The sequence below is a fragment of the Marmota marmota genome, unplaced genomic scaffold (genome assembly GCF_001458135.2).
Source record: "Marmota marmota marmota unplaced genomic scaffold, marMar, whole genome shotgun sequence".
NCBI lineage: Eukaryota > Metazoa > Chordata > Mammalia > Rodentia > Sciuridae > Marmota > Marmota marmota.
In genome coordinates this window covers 20,014,835-20,028,244 of record NW_026000249.1, presented here as the reverse complement: position 1 = coordinate 20,028,244, position 13,410 = coordinate 20,014,835, and the positions used below count along the sequence as shown (strand labels likewise).

The window sequence follows — 13,410 nt, the reverse complement described above, 5'->3', positions numbered from 1 at the left end:
GATGGGATTAAAAAAGAATATACAACACAGCTGTAATATACTTTTCAGATGTCCTAGTCCTCAAAATCTTAATTCATGTAAAGTACTTGGTTTCATATATGTTGGGGATGTGAGGGTGGGAAAATAGAGAGGGAGAGGGAAAAAAATCTTGAAGGAGGAAACAGGATTGTTTTGGTTGAAAATCCTTATGTTTCCTGCTTCCCTGGTGGGGTCGTCTGTTGGTAGCTGGTATCTCTGCCACCAGATGGTGAAGGTAACTAGTATGTCACTGTTCCAGGGTAGTGGCTGCTGGGGAGATGGGGGAGTTAGAAACTGGGTACCTGGTCAGCCAGAGTTCCAAACTGGGTATTGTCCCCCTGTGAAAATGGTGATGAAAATGACCAAGATGGAGGTGCCTGCTTTCAGCAGTGGGGTGTCAGGTCATGTGGGGGGAGCCGAGCAATGGCATGGGACAATATGTTCAGAGATGAGCTCTGTAGTGTGCAGTGTGTGGCTGTGGGCTAAATTCAGAGCCTGTATTAAATTCTCAGGTACAGGCAGGCCACTGTGTGTAGGGGACTGTTTGTGCTGCTGCAGAGTCCCAAGATGGCAGTGACCAGGGAAGCCATACTTTGGGGGTCCACACAGGAGTGGCGGTTGGACTTCCTGTGTATGGGAAGCTGCCCAGTGTCCTACATGGGAGTGGCATTGTTGGTGATTTCTGCTCTGGTGGGTGGCCAAGAGTTCTGAGCAGGTGCTGATGGTCCCGTTCTGGTACCTGATAGTCCTGCATGGGTGAGTATTTGGGAGACCTACTCTGGTGCTGAGGCCTGGAGCCCTGGACAGGCACAGTGTCTATGATTCTGGTGCAGGAGCAGGAATATATCGCTCTCAGAGAAGCAGTATTCTCACTACTTGAGTCCCAGGTCATGGAGCTACACAGAATGCTGCCTCCCTCTGGCCTGCCATCTTGGATCCCCCTTTGCCTATTTATTTATTGCGGTATTTGATTTTGGTGTTAAAACATAATCCTTTCTTGGGCTGGGGTTGTGGCTCAGCAGTAGAGCACTCACCTAGCACATGTGGGGCGCTGGGTTCTTTCTTCAGCACCACATAAAAATAAAGGTATTGTGTCCAACTACAACTAAAAAAACCTAAAGCATACTAAAAAAAAAAAAAAAAACATAATCCTTTCTTGACTACCATAAACAAGGAGCACCTCCTCACCACCAAGTGTATACCATTATTCTCCCTATAGTCTGCCATTTGTTACCATCAGAGCCTTTCCTATTTTATTGAACATTAATTTATCTGTTATTGCTAATTTGTCTTCCACCTTTCTATTATTCTGTGAACTTCAATCGAGGAGAAGGTCTGTTGGTTTTTTTTTTTTTGTTGTTGTTGTTGTTGTTTCCCACCATAGTAGACTTGGTTTCTACTACAATAGATATTGGGAGAGAAGGAGGGAAGAAGTAAAGAAGGAAGTAATGAGTTCATGTAAGAACTAGGATCACATCTTTCCTATAATATCTGTGTTCCTATAGTTCCTAGCAAAATCTTGGGCATAAAATAGGTACTTAATGCATGTTTGTGTGGTGAATAAATGTGTAGAGAATTTTTTCACTGCAAGAGGGAAAAAAAGGAGGAAAAACAAGATGTAAAAGAGAAGATACCTCTCTTCCTACTCCCAACCTGTTATAACTTAAATGAATCCTACAATTTTAAAAAGTAATTTGAAGAAGAGAGTAAGCCAAAGGGTCAAGCAAGGAGAGAAAGTATCACATGTTACCAAAGTTTGGGATTGCTTAAGGCAGTCTGACAAATGGGATTTTGCTCAGTTTCCTCCAGGGGTAATCCACCCTAGGCCAGGCATTTTTAAAGATTAGATTTTGAAATAAAGCTTTGCACCTGGGAATGTACTGAGGCAGGAAAGCATATCCCTTCTCTCTGCTGGTCTAGTGCTTAAGTGTGAGAATTTTCAAATGAGATATGAAAGCAAAGACAACAAACCCTGCAGGATAATAGTCTCTGAGGACTTTAATAAGAGCCATTTTTAAAGCAAAGCTTGTGGACTCCTAAATCCATGGCTGCTCGTTTAAGATGCATTGCGATGCAGTGGACCTGAAAACACACTCCTTATCTACCTAGAGCAACCAGGCTCCAAGCCAAACAGCAGTTCTCAAATTAACTCTTGTTTCTCTTGGGATGACAACTCTGCTGCTTTTAAAAGTATTGCAATGGCCACATATACAATAGAAAGAAAAAAAAAGTCACAGCCTCTTGTGAATCTGTAACCAAGTGCATTTCCTGATCTAGTTAGGAACTTTTGGTGCTTAGATTAGAGTCCTTATAAGGCCAAGACTGGTTCCAATTCCTTTATTTGGGTACTTCTCAAAAAATCTGTTAGGAAGGATACTTTTGTTTTGTTTTGCTAGTTGTAATTTCCAGTCCATGACAAACTGATACTTTTGTAACATGCAATAAAAATGAATCACTTTAAAAAAATTACAAATGCGAGACATACAAGATGCAAGCCCTGGCTCTTTATTTTTAGTTGTTGTACATATCTTTAAAGATTTACTGTCAAGTTTTTCCATTCTTCTGTTCTTGTAATGGAATGTGTGTGTTTGTGTGTTTGTGTAGAATTCAAAAACCTCAACTATTTAAAGCCCGTGTTTAATGAATAACCAAACTAAGGGAGTTTTACTTTCATGTTTGTTTTTGTTTTGTTCAGCTTCTCTAAAACAGTAACAACTTTTCAAAGTACCTATGTTGTATAAAATACATTTGAAGAGGTTCGCACACACTGATTTCTTCTTGAATACAGTTTACAAAACATAGATCTGCCTTTTCTGATAAATTGAAGATCATTATCATTAATTATTTTGCTTGTCTGTAAAGCTAGGCTATACCTTCAAAGGCAGTAATACATAGAGGGCTTTCAGTTTCCACACTGTGTGGCCCTGATGGATGTATCTCCTTTTATGCCTTTCTGGTTCTGTTAGATGTTAACTTCTTGTTACTCAGCTTAGCCCATAAGCATAGTTTCTTTCCTGTTTTAAATCTTCTGTTTCTGACTTTATAAATTCTGAAAATCAGATCATTACCTTTTTTCCCTATTTACTTACTTGAATTAGTTAAAAAAAGATCAGTAAGCAATAACTAATATTCTTATAATTATTTATACACTGCTTTCAGAAATAATTAAATGTAGTGTGGCTATATTAAAAAATGTAGGGATATTTTGATGCTTATTTTTATTCTTTCTATGTTATTTATTTCCTCACTTCTCAGATATATTCAAAACAGAGAAGTTTTGTTCATTGCTGAGTCATTTATTTATTTTTAATTGACAGTTATATGCATTTATGGAGAACAGCGTGATATTTTAATATGTGTACAGTGTCAAATGATTAAATTGGCTAATTAAAAAATGGATCACTTCACATACTTATAATTTTGTGGTGAAAACATTTTAAATCTACTCTTATAGAAAATTTGCAATATACATTATTATTTATTATGGTCCTGATTTTGTGTAATAAATATGTCACTGAAGTTTATTCTTCATATTTAACAAACTTTGTTCTCTTTTATCAACATTTCCCCTCCATCCCTGTGCTGCCCTCCCCCAGCCCCTGGAAACCACCATTGTATTCTTTACTTCCATGAGTTCAACTTTTTGGATTCCACATATAAGCGAGTTCATATAATATTTGTCTTTCTGTGACTGACTTATTTCACTTAGCATAATGTATTCCATGTTATCTCAAATTATGCCAGTTTCCCTTTTATGGCCAAATAATATTCCATCATGTACATATATAGAATATTTTCTTTATCTATTCATCTCATGTTGGGAAATTTAGATTGCTTCCATGCCTTAGCTTTTGTGAATAATTCTGCAATAGATAATGGAGTGCCAATATGCCTTCAGCATACTGACTTCATTTCCTTTGGATATATTCCAGAAGATGAGTTACTGGCTCATATTGTAGTTCTATATCTAGTTTTTTGAGGAACCTCCATACTGTTTTCCATAATGGCTGTATTAATTTACTAAGTTCCTCTTTTTTGGGACAAATAATTCCATATACATATAAAAATAATATGTGGATATTGTTATTCGTGATATTTTGAAATACTATCACATCCATTGGTTTGGGCCATAATAAGTGTACATAACTAATTGTTGCTATCTCCATTTATCTTTCTTTTAGTAAAACTTTTATACCTTTCCATATTCATCTCCAATTGTCTTATTGCTTATGAACACCCTGGGTCATTCTACTTGTTGAATGAGATAGAATAAATGTAATAAATGTAATAGTCAATAATCTTTGTCTTTGTACTTTTCTCAGTAGCTTTCTAAAAGACTTTTAATCCTACTTACTATAAGGCACTTGACTGAATTCTACCTGTTTGTCCCTAACATTCATTTTCCATTCCAATCAGGTTGTGTAATTTATTATCACTGCTCATAAACCAAATCATTCCACCTTTATGCCATTTCAATGCTATTCTTCCCACCTGGAATATCTTATGCCCTCCATGTTTTTCAATTCCATTCATTCCTCAAAGACCAAGCTGAGTCCCATGACTTCATGAAATCTATTTCCATCACTTGAATTCCACATGGATTCTCTCAAAGTGGTGAGCTCTGTGTTGGCTATTATTTATTAGAGACTCATGTTCTGGATTCTGTTCAAAGTATTTTACAAAAATTATTCCATGTAATACCCAAACCAACTCAGCATGTAGGTATTATTATCTAATATTTAGTGAAGACAACAAGATTAAAAATTTTCAAATTTAAGCATCAAGTAAGGAAAAGAGAACAGGGAGACTCAAGTACACGGCTATTTAACTGCACTTTTACATGAATTTTCCCTGAATATTGAGAAAGGGGACTTACAGCAGACATAAGCTAGACTCTCAGGGAAGAAGGAAGTGTGGGATTTGTAAAAGTCCTTCAGGAAACAGGATAATCTGCACTCTTTGAACTGCTACCCTGTGAGCATAATACTTGCCTCATATCTAAACTTTCCTGGCACTCATCACTAAAATTTGTTTCCAAATTGTACAGAATTTTAGGCTATATATTTTGGTTTTCAGGGGGGACACATTATTTTTTTCATTTGTATTTATTTTCTCAATTATTTTATGTTCCTTCTTATTGTTTTGAATATGTCTCTGGCTGCTACTTCAAATCTGTTTAACAGTCTCCATATTAATAAGACTATAACATTACTCTTTGGGTATTGGAAACAATGATATTTAGTGCCTCATGGCGAACTAAATTTACTAAAATGTAGATGACAATAGTATTAATCACAAAATTGCCATCAAAAAACCTGAAACTCAGAGGTAAGGAAGCTTAATGGTTAAGAGCACAAGTTCTGCTGTTCAACTGTCCCAATTCAAAACTGACTGCATAGTTTATTAGCTATATAATGTTGGATATGTTTTCTTGATCTCTCTGTAATTTTCTTCTCTTATATGGAAAATGAAGATAATAATTATGCTTACCATAGAGGGTGATTGAGAGGATTAAATGAGCTCATGCGTATATGGTTCTTTGGACAATGCCTGGTATATAGTAAGTCTTATATTTGTTACTGCTGCTGCAGTAGTTTTTGTTGTTTATATAACAAATATCTTTTCCCTATAAAGTACTAATATGATCACAAAAAAAGAGTAAAAATAAATAGCATAAAATAAATACAGTAACTAAATCCTGAGTGATCTTTTGAAATAAAACTACCTACAATTTTCTGTGAAAATTGTCCTATGTCCAGGTTGGCTACTCTCTGAAGACCCCACTTGACTCTCCATACCAACTTCCTGCTTTTTTGTGGTCTCTAAGTGTAAGGTTTACTCTTAAAACAAATGCCATCATGGTGGTTTTCTACAAATGTATGTTCCTTCCTACCTGGCCTGTCAATGTCCCCTCCCCACCTAGAACTCATGCTGCATATTGGTGCTGAAAATTCTCCACTACAGTAGGGTAACCTTTGAAGGAGACCCTCATAATCTTTACCAGTACTTGTCTGTCTTTTAGGGAAACCTACCTGAATCCTGTAGCTTGACAGATTTTCTACCAGCCTGCATCCCAAAGGAATGTGATCGAACTCTCTTAATGCTGATGTGTCAGGTCATTACTTGGTGTAGCTCATGGTTCGCTTGGCACTTAGAGACAAAGAGAGGACTCATTGATGGGAGAATTTGTGTTGTGGCAGCAGAGATATTTTATAGTAAGACCTTTTCAATACAGACAGTTTTTGCTCACAGGTGGTCCCAGATGCCCAATTGCAAAATGAGAAATAAAAAGTGTAGTCAGGATTTCATTTTTCACTCAGAATAAATCAATCCATGTGGGTAAATGTTTTATCAAAATCAGTAATGCTATCTTTCAGTGTGCTTCTCCCTCAACAGTTTTTTTTTTTTCCCTTCTTAATAGTATCCTTGTTCAGCTTCAGTAACTACTATGTATTACATCCAATGCTCACAGCAAACCGATTGGTGGAAATAGCCCAAGATATTCAGGAGTCAAGAAAACTGGATCCACTTCCCAGTTCTAACATTTACTACATAGGAAACTTTGAACAAATTAGTTAAACTTCTCTGAACCTCTCATCTGCAAAACAGGAAGAATATGATATTCTTCACACAGCCAGGGGAGGAACAGCCGGGGTGTTACATTTATAAGTGCACTGTAACCTGTGAAGCTCTTCACTGTACATATGTCATTTGGTGCTCCAAGCCACCATGATGCCCTAGAAAACTAACACTGGCATTATACTTACCTTCCTGTCGATGTTAAGACTTTACTTCAGCCAATTCTGCATTTCTTAAGGGAGAAAATTTTATCCCAGTATCTATGAGATTTGGCAGGAAATTCTCATTGATATTTAGTTAGTAATATATCAATGAGATTAAAAAAAGCATGGATTAAATAAAAAGTACATGCATGACTTCAGGAAAAGAGAACTGTCACTTGCATTCTTATATTTCCATGATGCTAAGACTAGACAATCAGTCTTAGATAAATATTTGTATATGAATTTTATTTTCATTTATTTATTGATGATACAGCAAAAATGTTTATATGCAGTGTGATACACACAGTCATGGCAAAGATGAAAATTAACAAATTCATGAATCAACATCCTATTTGCACTTGAGAAGACCTCTTTTATTCAACAAAGTGTTGATAGCTTCATGATATACATAATCTTAAGGAACTAATGATTAGGACTGGGTGTCTGCTATCAATACAGGATATAAAAATTCAAATGTATTATCATTTATATACATATATTGTATAATGTTTACTCTATTAGTCAAACTACTTTACTCTCTGGGGCTGTGGGGGTGTAGCTTGGTGTATGAGTGCTTAGCATGCGAAAACACTGGGTTTGATCCCCAGCACTGCACAAAAACCAAATAGGAACTTTATTTTCTTGAACAACTGTAAATTTGACTTTAATTCACTAAATATATACTCTGAGGAGAAATTTTAGGTAGTGTACAAATCAGAACAAAAAAGTAAAGTAAAAGAGACAAGAGAGGAAATTATCAGGACCTTAGATCTGGTTTTTATTTGTCCTGAACTGCTTAGATGAATTAACTCAATTTTCTCTTTTGCTCAAAAGCCAGCATGTTATTCCATGTAGATTTTTTAAAAAGACGAAGAAAACTGCAATAAAATGGATGTATATTTGACCCAACTTTGTTCTGAAGAAGCCTAATGCTAGTTTTCTACTACATATGCTAGTTTCAAAATCTGTCTGTACCCTTCCAGAACCAGCCTGGTTTTGATGGGTTGGAGATACATGCTCCTAAGTCTACTTTAGTATTTTCCTTCTTTCAACTTCTGATGTGGTCCTATCCATATGCCCTTTCCAGTCCTTCCAGTCAAAGAGGATGGGACATAACTCTCTTCATAGTCCATCAAGGGTACTTTGGCTGCCAAAAATAGTAACAGGAGACATTCACTGCCCATCTACCTTACTTCTGCAGCACTCAAACTTCTGCATCTTAAGAGGCTGTGCCTGAAAACGTGAGCTAGTTCTTCAGAATTTCTAACATGTTATTGTTGCCACTTTCTCCCTTACTTTAGCAGAGTAATTTAATTCAATTTTAGAAAGAGTGAGAGAGAAAAAAGAAAACTTTTCTAGTTACACAGATCAATCCAATTGTTTGGAGCTTCAGAATGAATTTTTAAACTTGTTGAACAGAAGCATACAAATCTTTAAGAGCAAGTCAGATAATGTACAAAGCCTCCATTCATTGTGTAGGCAGAAAGGAATGCTGGTACCCGGCAGCTCTCTAAGGAATGTTCCTTTGGCTTTGACTATTCTGCTGGGAACAAGGAGGGAAACACATATATAAAATGAATTTATAATGTCTCTGGCTTGTAATGGCGAAATGATAAGAAAAGTTGGCTGTTTAATATAAACTGTCAGTTGCATATTCCAGGCCTCCTCTCTTTGAGGTCCCTCCCACATCCACACGCCTGGCTACCGTTTAGCTAGGAGTACAAAGTGGCTGTTTATTATTATTGACTGGTGAGGCCTGTGCTCTGAAACTCATTCTGTCAACAGAATGTAAGCAAAGTTGGCATTTTAAAGCAGGGCACTTTCAGTTTCTGGGTTTTCTCAGGATTGCTATGCAACAGGATCAGTGCTGTAGTCCCCGGCTCAAGCTGAAAATGTTACACAGGAAGACATACCATGTAAAGGTCAGATACTTCTCCTATGATAATTTTCTTAATCTGTGTCTATACACATGAACTTAAATGTGTACCTCTTATCATAACTTTTACCAAGGTCCTATGAACTTTCCACCTCTCAAGCCTAGAAATATGATGGCATTTTTAAATGGGAGATTTTGCTAATAAATGTGTGATGCTATAATATATGTATGATGCTCTAACACCAAGGTGAACTTAACGTGTGTTGTCAAGAAGACTCGCTTCTCTGATAGAGTCCCATTAATATGTTTGTGCTGTGGACCAAGGACAACCTTGTTTATTCATCTCTATATGCTTTTATAGTCAGAGTCAACCTTACAGATTACTATGTAAATGGAAAATACGTCTTGACTCATATTTTAGTGAAATTATTGGCACCGGGATGCACTTTTCCATATAATTTTATTTTATACCATTTCCATAAAACAATATATTTTATCCATGGACTAGAAGATTTAACTTATGAAATTTGTGAAGTCACAAATATATTACTTTCCAACTCATAATGACAAGGAATAAATTTACTACACCTAATTAGATGTTCATTTTCAATCTACATAATAACATGAGACAATATACCAAGAAAAGTGATTTGGGGTATATCATCTCATATGGGACTGATTAAAATGTCTTTTGAACTCATAGTTTATTCTTTTTTTCATAGTTTATTTTTGTAGTTCTCCAAATTCACATTCACAGCTGGTTTCTTTCGTTCAGTAATTCTGCATGTATCCTTCTTCCTGCTGCCCCATAGGACCTCCAAGGAGAAATCGAAGCTCACACAGATATCTATCACAACCTAGACGAAAATGGCCAAAAAATCCTGAGATCCCTGGAAGGTTCTGATGAAGCGGCACTGTTACAAAGACGTCTGGATAACATGAACTTCAAGTGGAGTGAGCTGCGGAAAAAGTCTCTCAACATTAGGTAGGAAAAGATTGCAGCAAAAAAGCCAGAGATGAATTAAAATGACAAAATTTTCCTCGTTTTCTTAGCATAAGTAGCTAATATCTCATATGTTTATGTAAATCACCCAATTTTGGAATGATTCATTTTATTTTGAATAAATGAATCATTCATTTGCTTGGAATGGAGATGATACTTGAGGGTTCAGGTTAGATTAACATGGTGATGTTTTATAACCACAGGAGAGATGCATATTAAGACATTAGAGTGAATTTAAATGAGGAGTACAGCTCTTCTAATTTCATAGAGTTCTCTCTTGGCTTATCACAGGGTTATACAAAAAGTGATAAAATTAACGGATGTTTATTATGGAATTCTTTCTTTGGCATTACTCAAAATTCATACCGGAGGACATTCTTTAAATATCAGAACTCATTATAATTAACAGTTTAGAGAAACCCTCTCCATAGCTCCTGCTGCTGAGAGAATATAGCCACTTTTTGTCATTTGATTCCTCTTAGATTTTTTAAAAACACATCCTATGTGGGTATACTGAGCTTTTAATTCTATACTCACCTGTTAGTTTCTACTTTGCCCCATTATATGTACCAGCTTTCTTTTGAGATGGATGGATCCAAACATCATTGTAAGGAAAGCAGAGAGAAGCTCTTTGCCATACCATTTTGCTAAGATAGTTCAGTAAAGGGATAAGAGAGCAGAGCAAGTCTGTGAAATGCCTACTGTTACCTAAACAATCTACCAAGTGGCATGGAGTAGAAGTTAAGCTTCCTGCTTTCTGATCAATTGATTTTCCTTATCTACTTTTTTCTGGAGATATTTCATGATTTTGTCTTTGTCTATAAAAGGATTGGTAGTAGAAAGAGGTAAAAAGGACAATGAACTCAATAATAGTTACAAGAGAATGCACCAAAATAGTGAGAGGAGTCAATTCCTCTAGAAAATAAGATTACAGAAAGGAAGGATTTCTTTATTCTTTAAAGTTCTCCCAATTGTCCAAAGTTTCAGCATATAATGTATCTACTCGTATAAGGAGGAGAAAAACCCTGACATTTTATTAATTCAAAAGTTTTACTATTATAAAATTTTGCACGTAATACAAAATAATTATAATGATAGCAGCTAACACATGCTATGCCAAAGGGGCTTCACATTATTTACCCATTTCATGCTCTCAGCAAACCTAGGTAGATTTCATTATTATGCTCTCTTTATATTTGAAGAAAATGAGGCATAGAGAGTTTATAACTTTCCAAAGATTACTTAGTTAGCAAGTGACAGATCCAAGATCTAAACACAGAGTATCTGACTTTAGTATCTGAGTTTTAATCGTCATATTATCCCACAGAGTACACAAGAAACCTTTTTAAGATAAATACACAATGGAAAAGATGAAATAGAGAAGCAGATTTCTGGGAGTAGAAAAGTATTTATTATTATTTATAAGGCTTTTCCCCCAAGTTTATACCCTAGCTTTCAAGCCACTTGTTTTTATCTCTCTATTCTGTTCATGATTTTTCTTACCCATGTGTTGGTGATGAGGTGGGGGCAATAATGGCAATGGCATTTTCAAAGCTGGGGAGGCTCCATTCATTTTCTACAGCTTAAACTCTTAAGAGAGGTCACAGTGTGTAATTACAAAGGCCACTTTCATAACATCTGTCATTAAAAAGGAATGAAACATGTGAGATGGAAAAGATATTGGTAGGTAAAGAAAAGAAAGTTATTCTTTTTTTGCAGGAAAGAAAAAGCAAGGTGCTATAACTGTTCTGAACATCACTCAGTGCCTTTTTTCTCCTTCATATGAACTTGATGAAATAAAAGGAGAATTGAAAGCAGCAAACAGCATGTCAGCCAAAATATGGGCTCTTCATTCTCAGCAATTTCCCATATGCCAGCTCCTGCAGTTTAATTCTTGCTGTCATTAATCAAGTAGAAAACAGTTACCTTAGCTTATCTAAGGTGCTGCAAATTTGAGAATTTAAATATTCAGATCAATGATTTTGGCTTTTAAATAGGCCTCTCTAATAATTTAGAATGTGTTATAAGCATCAGCTTATAAAAAAAGAAAGAAATAATTCTTCACATAAAAGCAATTTAGTTTATTCCTGACACTTGATTGAAATAGGATATCACTCAGTCCTTAGTGAATGGTAAGGTTCAGTTCAAAGAAGCTCAGTAGAGATAGTAATTTAGGATGATTATGAAAAAGAATAGATGAACACTGGGAAGAGTTAGATACAGAAGCATTAATGGCACTAATAAGCCTGCATGGGAAATCTCATCTGTAACTCCATTGAGGTTATTTTATTATGAAAAGTCACCACAATTAAAAAGTAGTTCCAGAGATACCCTGGAAAAACAACCTTGTTTCTCCAAATTATAACATACTAAATAATTACAGTTGGTTTATTGTTTTTGAGGGATTCTTAAACCATTTATATATTTCACAAAATAAAAGCATTAATTTCACAGGTGTCCACTTTTAATGAAAAATAAATCATCTGAATCCAAATGATTTTGAAATTTCCTTTTGTGCTCTATTGGCTCAGTAAGTAGAGGTACTCTTGTATTTCTAGATCTATATCATGTTCTTCTCCTTCCATTTATTTTCATTAGGCCCTACAGCTTTTCTCTTCCTGTGGTTCTTATTCAAGTCTTCATATCATACCGTACTGATAGATTAACATACATAGTTAGACCATTCATTAAACATTTACAAGAATATGCTAACTATGGGAGTTCATAACCCACTTGAATCAAAGTGTGGAATATGATATGTCAAGAAATTTGTAATGTTTTGAACAACCCACAATAAAAAATTAAAAAATAAATAAATAAAAATAAAAAAAATAAAATGCAAAAAAAAAAGAATATGCTAACTAGACACTTTCCATCATATTACTCTTTCATTCAAGAGCTACAATCTTGTCATGCACACATTGTACTCATTCAATCATTTATTTGTTCATTCGACAAATACTTAATGAGTGCCGACTACATATCAGGCACTCTTCTAGGCACTGGGGATGCATTAGTGAACAAAGCAGAAGAAAAAAATATGGCTCTCATGAAGTTAGTCACTAGAATCTAGTGTACACACCATTCTCTACCAATTATGTCACATAAACCTTTGCTAACCCCTTTCATTCTCTGTTCATCTCCTGTCCCCAGTTTGCTTTTTACCAAGCAGAATTCTAGTTCCCCAACTGGATTTTCTAAGCCAAGTAGATTCTGCTTTCTAATCCCCTTCTTGCTTTCGAACAATTTCCTTATTTTTTCATGTGAATATGTGTATATCCTGGTTTTCACACAACACCATCTCTCCATGCATGCTCTAAATTTTTTCCACATTTTTATTTGTGCATTATAGTTGTAAATATGCATGGGATTTGTTGTTACCTATTCGTACATACATACAATAAAATTGGATCAATATCATTCTTAAGCATTACCCCCCGCCCCCCACCCCACACCATTCCTTTCACCCCTTGGTCCCTTTCCTCTACACCGATCTCCCTTTGATGTTTAGTAGATCCATTCCAATCCTTGTTTTTCTTTTTCCTCTCTAGCTTCCTTATATGAGAGAAAACATAAGACCCTCAACCTTCTGAGTTCAAGTTATTTGGCTTAACATGATAATCTCAAGTTCCATCCATTTTCCTGTATCATGCTCTAAATTTTGACTCAAATTCCATAATGAACATTTCTCTCTCTCTCTCTCTCTCTCTCTCTCTCTCTATATATATATA

The 13,410-nt window shown here is 35.6% G+C and overlaps 1 protein-coding gene across 1 annotated transcript in view; it reads left to right on the top strand.

Annotated features, from left to right (window-relative positions):
- The window catches only part of Dmd (dystrophin), a 1,737,386-nt gene that overhangs the window by 1,331,526 nt on the left and 392,450 nt on the right, over nucleotides 1–13,410 (top strand). The window contains exon 51 of the mRNA XM_048796385.1: nucleotides 9,489–9,661. Within this exon, the coding sequence (XP_048652342.1) occupies nucleotides 9,489–9,661 (173 nt within the window). The remainder of the gene's footprint in view (nucleotides 1–9,488; nucleotides 9,662–13,410) is intronic.